The sequence below is a fragment of the Corticium candelabrum genome, chromosome 5 (genome assembly GCF_963422355.1).
Source record: "Corticium candelabrum chromosome 5, ooCorCand1.1, whole genome shotgun sequence".
NCBI lineage: Eukaryota > Metazoa > Porifera > Homoscleromorpha > Homosclerophorida > Plakinidae > Corticium > Corticium candelabrum.
The window spans coordinates 3,522,760-3,545,920 of NC_085089.1; the positions used below are offsets into that span (position 1 = coordinate 3,522,760).

The 23,161-nt window shown below is 40.5% G+C and overlaps 2 protein-coding genes across 3 annotated transcripts; one reads left to right on the top strand and one right to left on the bottom strand.

Moving 5' to 3' along the window:
- Nucleotides 1–1,782: 1,782 nt before the first annotated feature.
- LOC134180204 (5-formyl-3-hydroxy-2-methylpyridine 4-carboxylate 5-dehydrogenase-like) lies at nucleotides 1,783–11,349 on the bottom strand. The gene is made up of 7 exons (XM_062647303.1): nucleotides 11,283–11,349; nucleotides 11,084–11,223; nucleotides 5,895–6,000; nucleotides 2,677–2,771; nucleotides 2,511–2,607; nucleotides 2,343–2,438; nucleotides 1,783–2,213 (listed from the first exon to the last, which is right to left on the bottom strand). The coding sequence occupies exons 1-7, from the start codon at nucleotides 11,332–11,334 to the stop codon at nucleotides 1,873–1,875; spliced, it is 927 nt and encodes a 308-aa protein (XP_062503287.1). The 5' UTR covers nucleotides 11,335–11,349; the 3' UTR covers nucleotides 1,783–1,872.
- A 66-nt stretch (nucleotides 11,350–11,415) lies between these two features.
- LOC134179932 (protein XRP2-like) lies at nucleotides 11,416–22,446 on the top strand. Of its 2 annotated transcripts, XM_062646966.1 has the most exons (7): nucleotides 11,435–11,651; nucleotides 11,729–11,846; nucleotides 15,611–15,702; nucleotides 21,365–21,537; nucleotides 21,600–21,838; nucleotides 21,906–21,980; nucleotides 22,047–22,446. In XM_062646966.1, the coding sequence occupies exons 1-7, from the start codon at nucleotides 11,569–11,571 to the stop codon at nucleotides 22,293–22,295; spliced, it is 1,029 nt and encodes a 342-aa protein (XP_062502950.1). In that variant the 5' UTR covers nucleotides 11,435–11,568; the 3' UTR covers nucleotides 22,296–22,446. The 2 variants fall into 2 exon arrangements, with proteins under 2 accessions (XP_062502951.1, XP_062502950.1); XM_062646967.1 differs by lacking the exon at nucleotides 15,611–15,702 and having other exon boundaries at nucleotides 11,416–11,651.
- The last annotated feature ends 715 nt before the right edge of the window (nucleotides 22,447–23,161 follow it).

Consider the following 23,161-nt stretch of genomic DNA (forward strand, 5'->3'; position numbering starts at 1 on the left):
AGAAAATGTGTGTGTATGTGCTATACTTCTAGCGGCTGTGATGTGCTATGCTGCTTTATGTACTGGTCAGAAAGTATCTTTTCCTAATGTTATAGAAAGTAGCATAGTACGTACTTGTTTTGTAAGGCACATACACATACAATGCTATTATAATCTCATATCGTTACACAAAGAACATGTATACATCCAATCCCTTAAATAATGTCACTAACGGTAACAGTGTGTTGGTCACCTCATTCTTTAGTGGCTGTACCTACACTTGGTAGCTAGTGATGTCTTCAGTGTGTTTCAACAATCCGAAAGATAGTTCAGGGTGAGTGGTTGGTTTGCTTATTTCCACGTCAATTACGTTAAGGTCTCACTCTATTAATTAATTGCTCTGATCATTTGACTAGGGTGACCCGACTGCTGATTTTAATTGTGGCAGGTTCAGTTTATGTGAATTTGTAAAATGATGTTGCACTAAACTGATTCCAGTGAAGACTGCATTGTCTGGCAAGCTGATAGTTCAGCACCCACAAATCTGGACAGAGTCTGCTTTGCAAAAGTAAATGAAGTCTATTTGTGTAATTGTAACGTGGAGTGTGTAACAGCTAGTGTAGTAATTTCCAAAGAGGCGAAGAAACTTTTTTTTATTGTTGTAGGTCTGTTTGAATGTATTTTACACATCAAACATCCTTATGTTTGGGAAGCTAATTTGAGCTAATGTAATTAGAGCTTCACAAGTGATCCATGTGATATCTATAGTTGTAAAGATTAATACAACTAGGGTACAACTAGGGAGAGCTATCCAAGGCTAACCCTCTGCACACCAGTGTTTCTTTTCGTTTAGCAAATTTTGCTTGCAGGTAAAGGTGGGTAGGTCAAAAAGGCCAACAAAGCAAAGCATTTTTTCGGTAGGTTGGAAGCAACACAAGTACATTTTGTTCTCTCCTAGCTGACAATCCTGTATTGTGGCTATTGTATGCTGTCACAGTTGCAGATAGTATGACTTCCCTGGTACTTATCTGCATTAGGGAGGTGTGATGTGGTAGTGTGTAAAGGTGTGTGTGTGTGTCTGTCTGTCTGTCTGTCTGTCTGTGTCGTGTGTGTGTGTGTGTGTGTGTGTGTGTGTGTGTGTGTGTGTGTGTGTGTGTGTGTGTCATGTCTGTGTGTGTGTGTGTGTGTGTGTGTGTGTGTGTGTGTGTGTGTGTGTGTGTGTGTGTGTGTGTGTGTGTGTGTGTGTGTGTGTCATGTCTGTGTGTGTGTGTGTGTGTGTGTGTGTGTGTGTGTGTGTGTGTGTGTGTGTGTGTGTGTGTGTGTGTCATGTCTGTGTGTGTGTGTGTCATGTCTGTGTGTGTGTGTGTGTGTGTGTGTGTGTGTGTGTGTGTCATGTCTGTGTGTGTGTGTGTGTGTCATGTGTGTCATGTGTGTGTGTGTGTGTGTGTGTGTGTGTGTGTGTGTGTGTGTGTGTGTGTGTGTGTGTGTGTGTGTGTGTGTGTCATGTCTGTGTGTGTGTGTGTGCGTGTGTGTGTGTGTGTGCGTGTGTGCACGTGCACACGCTTGTGTACATCCTCTCAATGTTGTATATTTTTCACATCGATGTAAAGCAGCATTTGTCATTCCATTCAAAATTATAGGAAGAGACAGAGAGCGCAAATGCTTGTCTGGCTCTATAAAAACTCCAAGAATACCATACAAATGATTGCACTATTTCAGCCATGCTTAGAAGTGTGCTCCTCTATATGTCCATGCCATCATAATCTAGTGTGTTGTTCAGTTGACATCCACAGACAATTCATGAACATCAATAACGTCCATCTGTTTCCAGACTATAATAGTATATATGTACACCAAATTATAAATATGTAGTAAAACAATATGAAGTCAAAACTAAGAGCTATACACATGTACGTGTTCTTTTATAGGACCTCGACATACAGGACAACCAGCATTACGTTGTTTCAATAAACATGCACAATGGTCACAGACACAATAGTGATTGCAAGGGCAAAGCAAAACATCCCGTAAACTGTTCATACAGACAATACACTGCAGTGGATCTCCTTCAGCTTCAGCAGCTTTAGATGATGTAGACTGCATGTGTACATGTGCTTGGGCTTGAGTCAAACCAACTTTTTGAGATGGAATAACAGACATGTCAGAATGGTAGGCATGCCCATAACCAATATACGATGATGCAGTACATCCCCTTCTAATCATGTCCCTATAAGCTACAGATATGAACAATTAGAAAAGGTTCCTAAACTGGAAGTTACAGCCAGTTAATTCACTGCAAAGGGAATCACTGTTTGAAACCTCCAGTCTTAGGTTGTTCCATACAAACACAATAATTCATTTACCTTGTTGACGAGATTCAACTTGGGACTGAGTTAACTTTAGTCCTGTACCTTGACGATGAACCCAATGTTTCCCAATGCGTTTCAGAAATTCCTTGACTTTTTACGATAGTACAGTACAGTTGGCACTGAATTAAGGTCATTCGTATGTACCATACTGAAATTACTTACTTTTTGCAATAATCACTGGTTTGACATATGCTGTTGTGGTTAATTCTACCTCGGGGATGCCATGAACAGGAAATAGAAACCGCACACCAAGAAAGCGCTATTAATTATTAACCAGCAAAAGTTTGTCATAATTAATGACTAGAATGCCATTTGTAAACAAAGGCACCTCAGGATGGTTCGTGTCTTTAGTGATGTCTGACATGTTAATATTGATTGTACTGCTGCAAACAGGCACATCTTCTCCACATAACTTGTCTATTTCTACAAAAACATATACAGTGACCCATGACTTTTGCAGCAAACTATAAACTTGTACTTATTGTTCAAGTAAAGAAATCATATAACAACTACATTCAACATGTGTTATATAACAATCCCACTAAACTAAAACTGTGAAATGTGCTGCTGCTGTAGTACACATACTCAACTTGTTCCCTCATTTTGAGTTTTCATAAAGAATTGCTGGGCAGCAAATGTAAGCTACATTTAATTGTGCCACGTGCCCAAGGAGCAAGATCCTACCCTTGGAAATGTGAGATGCAGGTAGGGAAAGGGCAGGAAGGACAGAGTAGGAAGAAAAGAAAAGAGATAAAATGATGAAAGAAAGGAAAGAAAATCCAACTTACGATAAAGGCTGGGACAAAGGTAAAGAAAGAGGCAAAGGCTAGGGATGAGGAGAGACGGACAGATAGCCAGGTAAGCAAAAACGAGAGAAGAGTAGAGAAAATGAGAAACGATGGACAAAAAGAGGAAACAGAGACAGAAGAGAGATGCTTCTTTCTGTCTAAATAAAGACAGCCGCTTAGCATGCTGACGGCTTGCAGCATTATCCAACAAATGTTGCACTGGCTGCAGAACACACTTAGAAATTCACAATAACACTGCAATTTTATGAACAACATAAATAAAAGAGTAGTATAATGTGCACTTCTTAGTAGCAAACTTACATAAGGCATAAGTTCATGCATGCAGTTTCATTAGATTTGGTTGATTAGAAATCATAACTAAATCTAAAGAATACAAAATATTTATGTATTTATGTACGAAATAAAAAAAAGTAGAGATGGCTGTTTACTTTCAGCTAGTGCTTGAAGAAATAGGATTCGAAACTTTCCAAGACAAGTACTCATACTTTACATCTGAAACCAATCTCCCACAATTAAATCCCTACTTCACTCTATCCAAGCAGTCACCTTGAAAGCAAACAGACCGAAGTAGGGATTTCATTGTGGGAGATTGCTCTCAGATGTAATGTATGAGTACTTGTCTGCGAAAGTTTTGACCCCTATTTCTTCGAGCACTAGCCGAAAAGTAAGCAGCCATCCCTACTTTGTTTTTATTTATCACATAAATATTTTTGTATGCATGTTCCTGTCCTTTCTTATACAAACACATGCATTGTTACAACTCAGCATATTCAAGAATTAATGAGACTGCTATATAGTACCAGGCAATGCAATAGTCTTGTGCAGACAGCCCCTCCCCTTTTTGACTTCCATATCACAAGCTAATTTGATTATAATATGGTAATCGGTGTGTGCATTCCAGCCCAACGCAAGCAGGACTTGCACTTTCTCTTCTACCAGTTAGAAAGAACGGTATCTATCACACGCACGTGTGTATGTTTTCTGTGAAGATCTTGTGAGAGACGCGGAGATCCTGTTTGCGGGCCCACGCAAATAACGGGGAAAATCCAACAAAACTGTCGACAAGTCAATCGGCACTCAGATCTCGTGAGTAAATCAACGGCCTTTCAAGTAACAGGCAAACAACAGGAAAGTGAAGATCTTGTGAGCGACACGAAAATTCCATGAGCGAAACGAAGATCCAAACTTGCAAGTTGATCAGCACTCAAGTTTCATGAATAGGCTAATTTGTCGAGTGTTTCAAGTCATATGGAATGAATGGAGAAGCGCAGATCCTGTGAGTGGCTTCAAGAACGGCAAAGATCCCACGAAACTGGCAAGTTGGCACATGGATGTCACACACACAGAAAGGTGTGGCAAACAGTGTGGCAAATTTCACAGTAAAAATATCATCCCAATGTTGTCCGAACGTGCTAGTGCCAAAGGGATAGTCAAAGACCATGGCCCCTGCATAGCCACGGAAGATGATATAGAAATTTGTGGCATTTTATGGAAGCATTTCAGAGTTATGCTATCCCAGTGAAAATCAGGATTAATATTAACTACTGGTGCCATCCCTAATTTAGGAGTGTGCACTCCCAGATGCTACTATTAAGCTAGGAAGACTAATAGTACAGTAATAGATGCCACAGAAATAGGTTGTACCAATGCAAGTGTAGAGCATGTGGATTACTTGCACATGCTTGCAGCTATGTATTGAAGATACGTAAGAACAACGCTGGTGTTGCAAGCACCAGTGCACATACAGCAATGTGAGTCCAATCCGGGTGCTTTGCATACACTGGCAAAAGTATGTTACAACATGGCATCTCATAACTCCGAGCATTTGGGAGCTCCTGAGTACTCCAATTTTAGTAGTGAAACGATAGAGGGACGAGTAGCATAAGTCAGATGGAAGCCGGAATTCAGGCTGAACAGGGAGCGTAACACAGTCCATGCACCACCATGTTATATCCAGTAACACATAACTAAATCTATACTACTACAGTAGGACACCACTTATCTGACACTCAGTTATCTGACAGCACGGATTATCTGACAGTGCATGGCTTGTCTGAACTGCGAGGCTGTGCGCACGCTAGGATATACAATTCCTGTGCGTGCAGTACTATATCCGTGACCCACATGTCGTCAAATTAAATGTAAAGCTTTAGAAACGGTTCTTCAGTACCTGGAAGAACACCCTGAAGTTTCAGTAAGCACAATGGTCCTACTGAATGGGCTGCTAATGAAAACTACAGCAAGAAGAGCGAAGCATTGATCCAGACTAAGATTCGTAGTTACTTTTAAGTCTTGACAGTTCCCATTAGTGTTCTCCCTAGTCAAAGAAGTTGTACTGTATTAGTTGTTACATGTACAATTAGATGTTGAGCTTTTAGTATTCTGCAGTCGTTTTTCAAAATGCATCAGTTATCCGATGTTTTCAGTTATCCGACGTCCTTTGGTCCTATGCCCGTCGGATAAGTGGTGTCCTACCGTATTAAGCTAGGAAGACTGTAATAGTACTACAGTAATAGCTGCCACATAAATAGGTTATACCAATGCAAGTGTAGAGCATGTGGATTACCTGCACATGCACACACACACACACACACACACACACACACACACACACACACACACACACACACACACACACACACACAGTGACACACACACACAGTGACATACACACATGCACGCGTGCGTGCGCCAGTAACACAGCAGCAGAAGCAGCACTATGTATATCAACATTTACCTTGGCAAACTTGTTTCTTCACATCAATATCTTCTACTACAGCTTCAAAAACAAACGCTGCATTTGCAACGGTATGTTGTAGATCAGAAGAACACTGAATTACACCCTAGAAACAAAACAATTGTAATTTGGCAATCAACGTTTAATTGCACGATACAAAGAAAGCTGAATTGCTTCAATTCGGTTTGCTAAAATTTAAAACAAACAACAGATGAGATAAAGCAACTTTTTAATTTAACAATATAACTATGATATCTTTGCTTCTATCTAGGTCTGGATTTTTTGCTCATTCTGTTAAACTGCCTGCTGTCTAGTAGAAGTCTTAGTAGTACTAAAGCAACTACTTAAATAGCTGCCACAGTCCTACTTGCCACCTTCTAATTTTGTGAGCAACACTAGAGCAACATTCCAGAGAGTGAAACAGGCCATTATGAAGGGCAGTGCATAGTGCAATGTGACCTACAAGTTGAAAGAAGTAAAGTTGACACTAGAGAAGTCCATAAGGTGTGTGCAATGTTGCAAGTAAGTTCACTGTAGTTCTGAACAACCTTAGATCAGCAGAGTCAGAACCAACTTAGACAAGAAATGGCAAACAAAAAGCACACTGTAACATCTAAATGGTAGAGAGTAAAGTCACTTGATGAGCAGTTAGGAAAATAATTCTTAATGAGAGTTACAGCAACAAGATTCTAACTTGTAAGTTAGTTATTCAATAACTAGCAAAGGATTTATAGAGGATTGAGGTTCTGCAAACAAGAATTGATGTAACTGCAAAACTTTTCACATTGACAGGTTTATGATAAAGTAGGTAATCAGTAATGGTATGCATGTTTTCCAACTTCAGACAAATAATTATGTTCAGTTCGTACATAATTCAAGTTATGGATACCGTATTTCCTTGTTAAGATGCCGCTCCCAAATAAATGTGGCAGCCTTACAACTGCTCAAAGCAATAAAATGCCACCGCACTTAAATGAGTAAATACGGTAGATCTCTTATGATCATTTCATGAACCAATGGTTACCCTCTTTCAAATCTTGGATCTACCATTGATCGAGAGGGAAATGGCTGGTCATCTAACTTGAACCCATGGTTACCCTCTTTAGAAATATTGGATGCACCACTGATCGAGAGGAAAAACAGCTGGTCATCTAACTTGAATCCAAGTCCAGATTGACAGAATATGGCCAATCTTCTTGACTTGAGTTCAATTTAGTACCAGCCATTTAATACAGTCAATCTGGACTTGGGTTCAAGTTACTGCCAATCTTGAGTTGAGTTCAAGTTAGATGACCAGCAATTTCCTTCTCTCTTCACATAAACAACTTACAGTAGCTCCCCTCTTGGACGACCACTTCTAATTTTCCATCAAAGTGGTCTCTCAAAGGGGTGGTCTCTCATCAGGGGCCTGTCTCATCAGCATTGAAAACATTATTCAAGTCATACCCCTCACAAATTGACAGCAATCTTTGGTGCAAATCAGCCACAACGGTGGGGTTCACATCTGCTGCTTCGCTTGAAAGGCACACCAATCGAACATTGTGTCGCTTCATCCAACGATTTAATCATCTGTTAGAGCCAGAAAAGGAACTGGTCCCACCTGCTCAGCATACATTAGGGCTCGTTCTTGGGTCATGCAGTCACTTATTGGAATGTTCTTTGCCTGCGCCGAAGTGAACCATTCCAAAACAACTCTGTCCAAATCTTCGTAGTACAATTTTCTAACCTTGCTGTACTTCCTCTCTGCTCGACCTCCGGTTTCCCATTGCTGCCTAATGCTCTTTTTGTTCCTTACAATTCCTTGAATTTGTGTCTTACTTACGCCAAGATCTTCAGCGATTGAGCAACACGAACGGCCTTCGTTTATCTTGTCCAGCACAGCTATCCTTTCATGAAGGGCTAAGATCTTGCATTTTCGAGACGACATTCGACTACTTCCGTACGCACACGTGCTACTGTAATGTGGTTGACACTCCTTTCGTTGTACATAGCTGGATGTATTGGTGCAGTGGCAGAAACAGGTAATGCTAAGTGGTCGCGCAAGGTGGGGACACATGACAACTATGAGCCTACTTTGGTGGTCGCTGGTCGTGTTAGAGGGGTGGTCGCTAAAAAGGGTTACGTGCAATACAAATTTCATCGGTGCCAAGCCAAACTGGTTGTAAACAAGAGGTGGTCGCTCACGAGGGTGGTCGTCAAACACGGGAACTACTGTATCTTTTGTACACCATGCACTGCTTGCCAAAAGATATCACTATGATTCCTATAGTGCTCTTTAATTAAATCAAATGTGACATATTTGCATTCAAACGAAAACAAGTTAAATGCTGGTTTATTCATAATTGCACTATAAAAACAACTACTGGCACAGTCTTGATCTTGATATATAAGATACCATGTTTGTTCTGCAGTTTCCAAATTAGAAAACTTGTTTTAAAAACAACAGATTTAATCCTAAGTATTGTTACTGCATCGTCTCAAGTACGCCAGTTTAAGTCTTTGTCCTTAGAAGGGCACGCTCATGCTAGCGCATGCACATTTCATTGCTTTTGAATTAGGTATACTAATTCAAACACTCAGTGACCGCAAATCTTGGGTGGTCTAATTCACACTAAAGGCAAAGCTGACTGAAGTCTTTCTATCGCCTGAATTGGAAGAATCAAGACGTTGCAGTAAGAAGTTACATTAGGCCAAGAGTCTAGTAGATAGGCCTTATAAATATACCGTATAAGATGAAATATTGGCCGGGAATTTATTTGGCAGATTGAAGGATTTCTTAGCGACCGCCAATATAAAATCTGCCATCATTTTGTCCACTGGGATATGTTGACGTCATCACCCACGCGAATCAAGCATCATACAATGTAGCGCGGATGAGGTTATAAGATGGTAACCGCTGCTTGCTGTCCGTTGTGCCTAGCCTGTCAAACAGAGAGGTTAAACATGAGAATGAGGCCGTGCAGCTATAGGTGAAGTCATGAGGGTTAAATTCTGTAATTGCAAACTCATCCATGAAAGCAGCCACTTATTAGTAGTAATGGGTGGGGAATATCGCACTACCAATTATCCAACAATGATGTCCAACCGCCAAAATAAAATCTGCCAATATGCTTTTACCGTCAATTTTTAGCAAACCGCCAAAATAAATTCCAGCTAATGCTTTATCTTATACCGTTATTGGAACCTTTCCATCTAAAATCTTAAATTCTGCAAAATCGAGGTTGCTACACTGCAGTTTTATTAAATATGACTAGCACTTTGACACTTTAATTAAGCCAGATCAGGGTTCATTGCATGAGACCCGGAAAGCACAAGTCTATTTCCCAGTAAGCAAGCGTACTCGGTTCACAGTTATCACCAAAACTTTGCATTTTTAGAGCTGCCATCCTTGTCAATCAATGCCTGAATAAACGCCTTGCAGTAGGTTCATCCAAGGACCTGTGCACATGTGCAACTTATGAACAGCACTAGGAAGAGCTTACTGGTGATTGAAATTGATATTCTTGCCAGGAGACTTGAACACATGTCCTTGCCATAGCTATGATGCAAGAGCTAACCAAGTTGAGATTAGCTCAAGTGCACATGTGCAACCAACAGCGTTCCCCTTTAACATTTATTCTCAACAGAATTCTGCCTGTGACTGGAAACCAAACAGAGCAACCAAATTAAGTGTCACAAAAGGTAGTCATATTATGAAAAAGATAGTCATATTATGCGCAGTTTTTATAGCCTTCATAAAAGCCCAAGTTTGAAATGGTTGGCACTGCAAATGCAGTGCCACAAACGTATTTGGCACTGCACATACTTTGACTCAAAGAAATACTCCCACGCATGCTGGTAAAGTATGCATGTATGACTGGTAAGTATGTAAAGTATGTATGACAGCTGTCATCTGCATCTCAAGACCAGAGTCACCAGACCTACCTTACTTTGCTTAGCCAATAAGAGTCAATTGTTCTTTGCTTTGACATAGACATATCTTAGTGCATGATAATCAGTAAACAGCGTGCCAAAGCATTACTATCTTGGTGCTGCTCTGGCACTGCAAAAATTGGCTTGGTGCTACATGCAGCACCATAGCTCCAGATGGGCACGCCTGCTTCACAGAAATCAATAATCATTAATACCTATGTAGATGAAGACATTCAGTCTACCTAGTTATAACATACCATATTATTCAAGTTATGGGTCTGGATATAAAGGGTGACAACTTTTGTTTCCAGGCCCGCCTGCCAATTTATAAGAAACTACATTCAGTAACTAAACCGTGCACTCTCTTAAAGACACTTCAAAATAACCAAAGGCATAGCTAGGCAAGAGGCAATAAGGTGAGGCAGTTACCTTGCTAATAAAAATAAGCATGGTCCCATCACGAGTCCACATCCTGGTCCTGTTTCTGTCACATACTCGCAGCATGACCAAGCTTAGAGTAAAGAAAAAGGCAGACTACAATTCAGCAGCTGGTTCTTTCAAGGTAATTATTCGAAATGTTATGTAGGTAGCAACTTGGCAATGCAGACAGACTGCTCACGCACTATCTGTGTATCACGTGTTGATAGCTAGTATAGTACTAGTGTGAGCTTCAATTTATATTGGATGTCATTATGCGCACTAGGACAAATTGTAGATATTAAGAATCAATTTATATCAATCATAAAATCTATATATCAACTTGCCTCGATTAAAAAATAATCCTGGCTATGCCAACTAGACGCGTATTCTGCAACTGTTTTATTAGGCAATAAACACAATGCTCAAACTGTTGCCAATAATTCTTTGAGCAAGAGATAGCGTAATGTAGATTTGGTTTTGATGAAGAGCCATTTTGCCAGTTTGGAAAAACAACTCATGAATGTATGCATGTTCTTTCTGCAAAACAGTGGGATTGCAAAGCAGTTTCACTGTAACATGCATCAATCACTTGTAGGCTACATGTGCAATGATTCGCCACTACGGTGGAAGACTAGACTTTCCCTGTTTACAAATAAAACAGTTCATGATCACTTCAGTTTAGTTCAGTTCAGGAATAGCTACGAAACTACATAGTCCGCTACGTTACTAGTAAATAAAATATTAAATAGTACGCAGTTGTAATGGTCATAGTGGAATGCAAGAATTAAAAATTCCCTGGTTTCCATAGCAACACCAATACTACTCTTTTGTCTGCGTCTGCGCTGGAAACTACTTACGTCCAAATCCTGGGCGCGAGAGAGCAGACCGTCAGAATGAAGTTGTTGTTTTCGTTCATCCAGTCGTGAAAGTGCAGTAGCAAGACAATCCTTGTCGATATCATACAGCAGAACAGTATGACCGTGAAGAGCCATTTCACCTGGTAGAATTAAGTGATAAAATGTGCACGACACTTCACATATAGCAATCAATGCGGACCTGCAATACATAGCCCCATCTGTCCAGCACCAACTATTGCAACAACCACCATTTTAGGTCTAAGTGTACGCGTGGCGCATTCAAGTAGCACGCAATAATTTGTCATCAACGGGATAGTTTGCGTCGAAGTTTGGGTCATACAGTATGCGTACAAGTTGTCGGTCAGTTCTATAATGCGCAACCAAAATGGTTCCTGTCAGAGCTGAAGATCAGACTTAGGGGGTCACGTGCTCGCTTGGCGCGTATAGACTCCTCCCATGCGCAGAGACGTACGTGAGGTGGTCCTATGGGTTGTCTTTTCTCAAGATCAGCTGCACACGAGGAAGAAAGAGACGGAAGCAGCTCTGCTGCGAAAACTGCTTACAGCTGGTACACACACCGTATGAACTGGGATGTAGAGCGTAACTCTGTATTGACTGATGACTACTTTTCTAATCCACGTCCAGGGACAACAGGCAAAAAGTTGACCCAAGTCAGTACACTGTGGCTGATCTCGAAGGCGGTTGCAGTGGACGGATGCCGGGTGAAGTTAACGGCCAACAGCTTATTATCCGAAATTGCAAGGCGAGCTGACATATATTCTACGCATGCATGTCTTTAGGCAGAATTATTCTCAAACGGCAAGAGACTGCTACTCTTATTTCATGCTGTTGTGTTAACTGGGTGCTGGAGTAAGTTTAAGCGAGGCTATTGCTTGTTTTGATTGTTTTTGAGGTGGCCAGATGGAACTGGGTTTGAGTTGACTGCGCACTTCTCCCGGACCCAATAAACTACTTAGTACCCCACAGAGATGTGGTGCAGATAGTATCATCAACAAGAAGTTGTTTTAGGAACTGAGAGTGCATATGCAATGAATCGATCATGCTTGTCTTGCTTCTAAAGCAAGAGATAGAGATGCATATTGATTATGTGATCTAGGACCGCTTTTAATATGTAGGCAGGCGTCTGAAAACCACTGAAAAAATTGAGACATTTAATTTGTAAACCACATTGGGAAATATGGGACTTGGTACTGAGAGCATTCAGAGCTATGTAAGCGTTCTCTCATCTGATTTTGTAAAGACTTAAAAGGAGCATTTCACCGGTCTGAATCCACCCTCAGCTGCTAATCGTTTCTAGTAGTCTTCAAGTTGAGAAGTTTGGCGCTATTTCAGAGCAAACTTGATAGCTGAGCATTATGATAAGGCTAAAAACAAAATCGTACGTGGCAGTTTTCCAAAGAATGTCCAATAGGTGTAGGTTTCGTTTTACCGCTTTGTGTAGACTTTGATATTTGCTTAGGCGAAAGTAAAGTGTGCTTTCGCATTACTGACTTACCTTTAATCTACAGCGAAAAGCACACATACGGCGATGTTTCAGCTGTAGAACGAAGGTATTTGGTGTCACGTGATTATGTGCTGTGATGCACGTTTCCGTGTGTTTTTTGCATCATTCAAGTCCTTTCGAACTGTAGTATGGCCTCCATTCGTAGAAAGAAACATGGAGAAAGTGGGAAAGACCAACTGATTGCAAGTCGCACAAGACGATCATGTGGAGTCTACAACGTATGAACGACTGAATCGCTTATGAACTGTAACTTGTCCTCTTTCACTGTTAAAGTCGCCTGAAGCGTCTAGACCCATCTCTTGTGTGCTCTCTTAGTTGGCCTCGGGAAACAAGACCTAAACAATGCTGCGCAACACAGCAAGCGTTTGGTCTGCAGCCCAAGGCCTTAACATACGTTAACATCTACTGCACATGCGTCAATCGGTGAAGTGTTTCTTTAAGCCTGGTTTACATTATGATGCTGACAATGCTCACAAGAATGCTGGCGAAGACGCTGAGTAGGTGTCAAAATGCTGACACTGACGCTGTACCATTTACAACATCATTTGATGAGTGTCAGCGACAATCCACTACTTTCAGGGTCATCATAATCGTATATCATGAATACAAAAGTCTGATTTGGTTTTCATTTTCTCCTGCATCAAGTTGTCATGGAGACGCTGCCACATTTTTGCAGCCTGCTGCTGGGAGCCCGGTTTTTCCAAAATGTTTTTTCCAAGTATTTTTCTTACGCCTCGCATCTCTAAGCTACCGTGGCTTGGTCTGCCACGAGCAGCCGTACCTATACATGTACACTTTCGATATGTTTCTCTTTCATAGTTACTTCCGGTTATTTCACTCCCGGATTTGATCTCTGATTTGTCGACAAAGGCATGTGCTTTTGACAGATGCTAGAGAACTTCCAGTTTGGACCCTAGAGTTGAATTTGAAGCAACTCTAGTGTCGGTGACGACGCTTGTGACGCAATGTGTGAGTGTTGAAAATATGACGCCTGCTTGAGCATTGTTGCTGGTGTCCTCGCCAGTGTAGCGAGCATCATCAGAGTCGTATTGTAAACCAGGCTTAACACTATATGAGATTGGCTGATTTGGTGGAAGCTAGGGATCGATGGTGTGAACACAATACACAAGCCAACATTTACAGGACTCATTGCCATCATTTGTATGATGTATTATTATTATAGGAAAAATGTATATAGGAAAATGTTATCAGGAGAGTTACTAAAGTGTTTCTTTTCTAGTTTTTAATTAAGTAAGCTATTCTTAATTACATCAACTTGTAAGATAATATTCACTGTACTTTAAGCTAACACAAAGTGCTTGGAGATAGCATGGGCTTAAAATTGACTTGTTTAACATAGAAAATATTTATCTATTTGTCTAAAGACTTCTAAGTTTCTAAAGTTTAGTTGTTAAATTATTGGCACCTGATCTTATTATAGTAGCTACATGCTTTGATGACTTAGGAGTGAACCATGTACTGCTTGTAAGGTAGCACCGATAATCGGATCAGCTATCGGCTATTGGCCGATGTAGGCAGTAGTGGAAACTATCAAAATCGGTTTGGTTGCATTCAATAATACAGATAACATCATACGCATGCTAAAAGTGTAGCTAGCATGTGAGGTGCACATGGTGATGACTTTGGGAAGAAGAGATCTCCTATCTGGGAACACTTTCACTTATATGCATGTGTAGAAGTGTGGCTGGCATGTGAGGTGCACGTGGTAGCGAGGTGGAGTTGAGAAGATATCTCCTATCTGGGAACACTTTTACTTGAGAGAGCACGTGTAATTTGCTCTCTGCAATGTTTGCGGTAAGTGTGTTTTAGACTTCCTCATGGCGCTGCACTACATACAATACCACAATATGAATCAATGTTAATTAAGTTGGCAACATTACAGATGTTAATGAAATATCAATCAGCTATTGATATTGATCTATTATCAGTTATCAAAAAATAAGTAAATTATCTTATTGTTACAACCTTGATTGCTTAATGGAGATAATGGTACACTAACAGTAACTTTAGTTGTTGTGCCATAATCTGTCCAGTCAGATGTTTGACTTATGAGAACACTGGACAGGTGTAGTCAAAAGTTTAAACACATTCTAAAGAGCTACCCTATCAGTATATATGAGACTTTGCCCTTGTCATAACTCTTAGAGTAGTTAAAATTTATTTGTTGTTTATACATTGAAGTGGCATGAACATAGCATCACCGTACATACCATCAACAGTATAGAAATAGGAGACACTAGCCATTATTAATGTACAATAGTAGAAAGATGTTCAGATTGCAGATAGTAAGAAGGTGATTGTCTGATATGGACGTTAGATTTATTGGAAGTATAAAGCTGGATTTACAATATGCCAACGCTTGAGCGTCACGTCGCATGCGTCGTGTCCTGTCGTATTGCGTTGGAGTGGCACATGTCGCGCGTGACGCGTTGTGCCATTCACAATATGATTTCAGTGCCCTGTAGACATCGCTGCATGAATTTATGAACTAACCACTCGCGCTTTGATTTTCTGCTGGCAGAACTCTGCCGGAACCCCCAGCTTGCTCAAAATCCATTTCCGTGCATTTTCCCTAGCGCACTAGCCTTTGTTCATCTTGTAGCTGATCATCCACAAGCAAGGACAGCTCCCTACACAATCTATAGACCGCTCAACATCGAGTACAGCGCCGAAATCAGTAATCATCACTCACGGAAGCCACACATGCATTTTTAGTTGGCTCTGATTGGTCGAAATCAAGGTGCTACTTCCTTCGTGTCATGTGCGTCACATCATGTCTCCCTCGCGTCGCGTCGAGTCATTTACAATTTGAATTTAGTACGACGTGGCGCACGTGACGCATGCGACGCAACGCTCAAGCGTTCGCATATTGTAAATCCAGCTTAAGGCCATCCACAGAAAGTTGGGATTTACAAGCCAAATATATCAGTTAGCAATGACTACAGTATTTGCATGTTGTTCTATAAGCATATTATTTGCAGAATGCAGCTGTATATGTTCTTGATAACTCGGCTACAGTGACAATTGATGACTGTGTGGGGAGTACTATAATACTTGGACCAGTGAAGGGAAGGTATGGAAAACCATAATATTAGATGTGTAAAATATTTAAATACTTAGATTGCTGATGCTATTATTATTGTGCATTGTTATGCCCTCTGTGATGGGCGATTGGAGTTTTCAACCCCGTTTGAGCTCTCGCCAACAAGTAAGCTCAGCAGGCTACCTGTTTCTATGCAGTTCATATCAATTATTAGCCAGATTGATATAGATTCATTGACAGCATTATGGTGATCACGAACTCTGAAACAGCTTGTCCAATGGACTAATAACTGCCAGGAAAGCACTGAAATGTCGTCATCAACAAGTTCACCAGATCACAGGAACTCCTCAATGACAGAAACAAGTCTGGGTCTCATGCACAAATAAACATAAGAAATAAAGACAGATGAATTTCTTGATTTGCTTTGATCACGCATAGACATGATGCAGTAGCCAAAACTAGCCATTGTTGCTAGCCGCAGTCACAGTGGCGACTGTTGTTGGTGTTGCTGCTGCTGCTGTGGTTGTTGTTGTTGTTGTTGTTGTTGTTGTTGTTGTTATTCAATGTTATTATCTTTTATTTACAGAATTATACTGGTACATACTCAATACTAACCAAGCATTGGGTTACTAACAGCAATAGCAAATGAAGAAACCTAAAAGCTATAGATCGTAGTCAATATTATTGTATACATTGTGCTCAACCAGATCAGTCTGGTTCTTAATTAAGGTATCTCAGTTCTTATGGTCTCTCGTAAGCACCAGAAGCAAACCCTGCCTCAGAGGTGCTTAGACCATCATTGCTGTTTAGACAGAAGACATGACTTTATGTAGGATTTGACTGGATTCAAGAAGCACTGTTTTCTGTAAGTGCTGCAGGTTGTGATGAGCTGGAATAATGTCCAGCCACCATGCAATACAATACCTGCATGCACTGTGCCCAATGCTCCCAACACCACTGGAATAACATGTGGCTTATTTCCACCCGCAAGTCACTGTACTTCACCAACTTTTTAGCCTGTTTCCTGGCAGTGTTACTATTGGCAAGACAGCTGACATCAATATGAAGACTAGTGTTTTATTCTCCTATCTCTGAAGCAGATGTCTAGATAATTGGCACCAATCTTCTTAGCAGTAAGAATGGCTGTGTCCCACATCATAGTGATGTTGTTCGTCTCCACAAGCCTATCAGGATGATGCAGGTACGTACCGTCTGCTTTCCACTGGAACCCTAAACTGATGACAAATGTCTCAGTGGATGATGGAGGCCACCTGATTGGGTCAATCAGTGTAGTCCATCGGTGCCAAGTCACTACAGCCTACCACAATGTGGTTGACTGTCTTCAGGTTTGCACTGCACATGTGGCAAGTGGGACTGACACCTCGATTCAGAATGTTACACTCATAATACCGAGTCCAAAGAGCTTAGTCTTGAGCAATAACAACCAGTCCTTCGGTTGCAGCAGGAAGATTGATGACTTTAGCCATCCGTAGGTCTCTTTCATGTTCACAGACAGATGGTTTCTCAGTGAGACGGCGATACTGATCGTGCATAGGTTTTCTGCCTCAGGACTGTACACGAAGAGAACTGCTGCGCGTGCGGAAATGTTTCGCATCTGTCTGAGGCGTGCTTACTCGAAGACACCATTACACAGGATTGGACCCACTTCCATGCAGGCTCTGCGACTTGTTGTCCTTAGAGAGACTCCCCTGTAGCTGTGCACTAAACTGACGGGCCATGTGTTGGATCGAATGAGAGGATTTCCTAGCATCACACTCTTGTACCATTTGCATGAAGGGATCAGAGCTGCTACAAAGGTAACAGTCCAGCCCTACAATACAAGACTAATACGTTGACTCGATCTGTTGTTACCCTCGACCGCTCTCGGTGCACTGAGCAAACAGTCTGTCAATGTCTGCCGCAGGATGGTGGACACTATGCATAGAGAAGTTTCCTAGTTCGTCAATCAATTAGCTGCAGGTCCATGGTTCTCCAATGAATTACACCAAAACCGCAAGTGAGAACCGGCAGTGCAAACCCTTTGATGGCCAGAATCTTGTTCCAATCTTATAACTCGGTCCTGAGAACCATCTTCACTCTACAAAAGTACATGACAGAGCGTCTCCTGCATAGTGTTGTGCTGGATACCGGTGCTTTTGTCCACACCCAAATACTTGTAGACTTGACCTGGTTCCAGACAGTGGATGGTGTCCATTTTTTCTACCGTCACCCCAGAATTGTGTCCAGAGAGCTTGTCTTAACATGTCAAGTGTGCAATAGCACATTTATCCAGATCAAACTTCATCTGGATGTCATCAGAGAAGGTATGAACCATGTGCAACAACCCTTTCAACTGATCACAATTTCTGCCATACAGCTTCAGATTATTCATGTAAAGCAGATGACTGACAAGCTGATGTTTGGCCATCTCACCACGCCCAATGCTCATCCAATAGTAACGAGTTCTTTGTAACTCTACGCTGAGAGGATTAAGAGCCATACAGAAGAGAAGAGGAGATAGTGAATCACCTTGGAAAATACTTCACCTGATCCGCATGTGCCTCGTCTTGATGGTACCATTCTCGTACACAGCACCATTGATGCCTTCCAACTTTTCATCACACATAACATGAACCTGCACAAGACTGGGCTGATCTTATGCAGCTGAAGACATCAGAGAAACCAGCTGTGTGGCATGCTGTCATAGGCTTTCTGGTAGTTCACTTAAGCAATTCTCAAGCTCCTGTGCCTGATGTTACAGTCCTCAGTCAGCAGTTTGTTAATCAACAGCTGATCCTTTGCAACAAAGAAACCCTGTTGACAACTCTTGCTCCGACGCCATGAGGTTTCCCTGAACCAAATGTTCTGCAATCCTTGGTCTGACGACTGAGGAGAGCGTCTTGTAGAAGACAGATAGACACGTGATAGGCCAGTAATTTTTGGCGTGGTCAGTTTTGTCATTCTTAGGTATCAGGGTGGTTGTTCTATTTCGTTTTCACTGATGCACATGATAGATGACCTCAGAAAAGCATATTGTGCCGTAGTTTTCTCCTGCTCCTGTCTGTGCTTGTTGTTTCTCTTTTTCGAATGGTCATATTTAGAGTCTCTTAGCACATTATCTAAGAGTTGAGCATTGGTTTTTGATTTGTCAACTAGAGGGCACGCGAGGGTTTGAGAGAAATAGAATTCAGGTTTGAGATCAAATGGACTAACTATTCTGAGTCTTTCAAGTTTTGATGGTAGTGAGAAAAGCTTGCATTCAATGTTGCCAGAAGGTTCTCAACTTGTTAGGGCAGGAATAAGTGAGTTACAGAGCTGGTATTTCAGGCACTGCAAGATGTCTTTTGTGGCTTCATTATTTCTGAGTGTTTATGTGTTCGTTTTTCGCACAATTCATGAGAAAATACTGCATAAGCTGCTTGACGCTTTGTTTGACTAATCTCAGTAAGTTGTTCAAGGTCATGTTCCAAATGGCAATTTTCTTTTCCCGGAACGTTTTGCAAAACTGAGCATTGCCAATTGTGGCTCTTAAATATTGTTGTCCCTCAGTTGTTATGTTCAATTTGGTATTTGAAAATTCTTTCTGGGTTACCTCCAAATATTTAGGTTTGACTAAATCCATGATTTGTTGCTGTTTGAAAAAGAACTAAAAAATTTTTGCTACCATTTGTTTATTGATTGGAAAGTTCTTCCAACAGCTGCATCAGCAGAAAACTACCCCTGTGTAGAATTGGACTGTTGAATTTTGGTAACTAGTGGCATAGTGGCTAAAGCATACATTGCCATTGCCAGGGGATCTCCTTGAATTGTTCCTCCTTGAGAAAATAACTTTATCACCTTCATATAATGGAGAGGGTTGGTAGTATGTGTTTATGAAAACAGGTGCAATAGCAGGGCAAGTGATAGAAATATTTTTTAATGTCACTTGTCTATTTAGACTATTAAATGCATTTTAGCATGTGCAAATAGCACAGCTTCAGCATCTTTATCATCAAAAATTAATTTCATAGCGTGAACTGCTGCTTCAGAACCCGCTGGTTGTCCAGCACACATTTGCATAGTTCCACACACACTGAGAAGATCAGAGTGAACTACGTGCAAGATCACTTTTCCTATGATTCGACGGACCATTTCACAAACTCCAATTGCTTGAACCCCAGGGTTTTTGTTATAATGAATCTCTCAACAAGTAACAAGGGCTTGAATCCAATTTAGTAGACAAATCTTGTGCACTAACACCGAATTATTGAAGCCAATGCATTTCAAAGATTCATTGAAGAATGCTGAAAGTCAGTGCATAGATGATTCCAACTTTTAGTGTCAAGTCCTGCAGTACGTGTAGCCTCATTGGTTCAAAGGGCCATGTTTCTAATAAGAAAAGCCATCGGTACACTGTATGATAAAAAATGGATAGATTTATGATGATCCAGATGAGTCTAACAATGTTTCATCATAGGTAGGAGCAGGTTTGGGATGTTTTTCAAAAAGAAAATCATGTACAGTTTTAATGTCATTACGTGTCATGGTCAACCAGAACAGTCTGGTCTGTGTCTCTTGTAAGCACTGGAAGCAAACATTGCATCAGAGGTGCTTAGACCATCATGGCTGTCTAGACAGAAGACATGACTTTATGGAAGATTCGAGTGGATCCAACAAGCACTGGAATGATGTTCAGTTGTCGTTTGATATTTGCTTGTCCTGTGCCCAATGCTTCCAACATTACTGGTACAATCACATTATCAGTGTCCGATATTGCCATTTGTGGCTATCTCCACTCGCACGTTGTGGTATTGCCTTCTTGATCTGTTTTATCTGTTTTATTTTTATAGTCCAGTTTTCTTGTTGATTCTTGCATTATGTGATGGTTCTAGCACTTGTATTTGTGATTTATTTGTTTAGTTGAGATATTTAAGATACAATGTAAACAACTATTGAGCCAACCACAAAATTGTTTCTATTATTTCACATGTCTTGTTGCTTTACTGACTATAGTTTCTACTTGCAGCAACTCTAACTGTATAAGATGAAACATTGGCAGAAATTTATTTGGCAGTTTGCTAAAAACTTGACGGTGAAAGCATATTGGCGGATTTTGTTTTGGTGGTTGGACATCATTTTTGGATAATTGACATATGTACAATTTTCTCCACGCACTAGTTAAGTGGTTGTGTCATGGAGGAGTTTGCGATTACGGTATTTAACTTGCATTATTCCACCTCTTCATCATAGCTTCACGACGTCATTTTCATGTCCAAACTCCCTGCTAGGCAGGGTAGGCACAACAAACGACAAGGAGGGTTTTTTACCAATACCATCTTGTGGCCTCATCCACATACCATCACATCACCATGATGCTTGATTTACAAGGTGATTTACTCATGGTGAATTTTATATTGGCGCTTGCTAAAAATTTGCCAATCTGCCGAAATACATTTCCTGCCAATATTTTATCTTATACGGTAGTGCAGTGCAGGATATTAAGGTGTGTTGAGAACAAAGATGCATCAAAATGAAGCACATCATGACTAATTGATATTACTGTAAATTGGGCACAAATGAACTTTTTTTATCAAACGTTATGATCTTGTGACTTGTAGGATGAGTTTTGTGTATGTAAGATTTGGTGGGCTTTGATGACTTTTTATAGGTTTAATTATTGTAACTGTGTGTTTGTTTGTCTCTATTTTTGCAGCGTATTTGTAAGAGATTGTAAAGAATGCAAGTTGTTGGTTGCTTGCCAACAATTCAGAACTCGAGACTGCAAAAGGATTCACATCTTTCTTAGCTGTAAATCTCAACCTATTATTGAGGCATCTACTGAAATGTACTTTGGCTGTTATCAGTGCTATTACTCAGAGCTGTCGAGTGAGTTAATATTAATCATGCATAATCTATGTAATTTCAAACAGTATGTTTTTATTCTTTAGGCCAGTTTGATAGAGCAGATCTGAATGTTTTTCATAACTGTTGGGACAGTGTTCATGACTTTACACCAGTGCAAGAGGAAACAAACTGGGGCCTTATACCCAGAAATGTTGAAGTTGGCCAACACATTTCTGTTCCATCACAGGCTCCATATTCAAATGTTGGGATTTCATATGATGCCCGAAAGAGTGTAGTTCCACTGACAAGTGGGGGACCAGTTGATGGGACACATGATCAGGAAGTGGGTTCTTCAAATATGATGGACACTTGTGGTGGTACTAGTTACATATATATACAATCTGTTACAGCATTGTCTTGTAGTACTTGACTCTGCAATGGACAAGAATAGTGTTCATCATCTGGTTCAAGAACTTTCTCTACAGGTCCTACAATTTCTGCTTCTGACTTACCCAATTGCAAGCACTGTGTCTTATGTCTTTAAATAATAGGGATTGATGCTGGTGCGAATGAAATGCTTTGAGTTGGACTGTGAAGGTGTTAGAACTCTATTTCCTGCAGCAGAAAAGTCAGCATGGGGAAGTATTATAGCATTAGACCTATGTGGTGTTAATGCCATTACTATTAGTCACCAAGTGACATCTGACAATGTACATGTGAAGTTTAAATCACTTGATTCTGACAAAGGAATGAGTGATGTTGAAGCCTTGTTTAACTTATCCGACTTTAACATGAATTAGTGTGTTTTAATGTCACATTGTGTCTACTCTAGTGGTGTTGGTAGCCATTCACTTGTAATTATTTGTTATATTTGCATTTTATCATTTAGTATTTATGTGAGTAGTTTTTAATGATGTGTCTCTAAGCATTTCTTTAGCAACCTTCGCTGAAGCTCCATACTTGTGCTTCATGTGTGCTGACATCAGGGATGCAAATTGTAGGTGCTCTCTTTTCGATATGCGTATACTTCTTAGTTTAAAGATTATATTGACACACAAGCAGCACTTTGCTAACACAAAAATAGAGTGGGACAGTACAGTGGTAGGTCTGAATGCTTGGGTTGCACTTTGTTTAGTTCAATTTCCACGTTTTGTGCAGCAAAATGTTGTTTTATTTTCTAAATTGATATGTTGGAATGAGGTAACTTTCTGTAGCAAGATTCTTTATCTACACACAATCAAACTAAGACTAAATCATCTTTTTGTTTGTTTGGCTGGTTGACTGACTGGCTGGCTGGCTGGTTGGTTAGCCTCATTGAAATGCAAAATTTACATAACATTTTATCACTAAATTCTATAGTTCAACCTACGAGATTTCAGTTGCTGGTTGGTTGGCTAAAACAGACAGTCTGGGCAGCATAGATGAGAGAAACAAGAAAGAGAGTCAATACGGCAATCAGACTATGTGTGGTCATTAAGTTAATTAATAGAGAAAGTTGCACCATGCTCATGCCATTAGTGTTTGAACATTTACGATAATTTGGACTTTTGAGACTACCAGTAGTTTAAGAGATATTGCAAACAATTGAAGGACTTCTAAGTTAAGGGGATAAGAACATTGCTGAATTTCTTGAAAAGGACTAAGAAGAGCGGTTGCTATATAATAT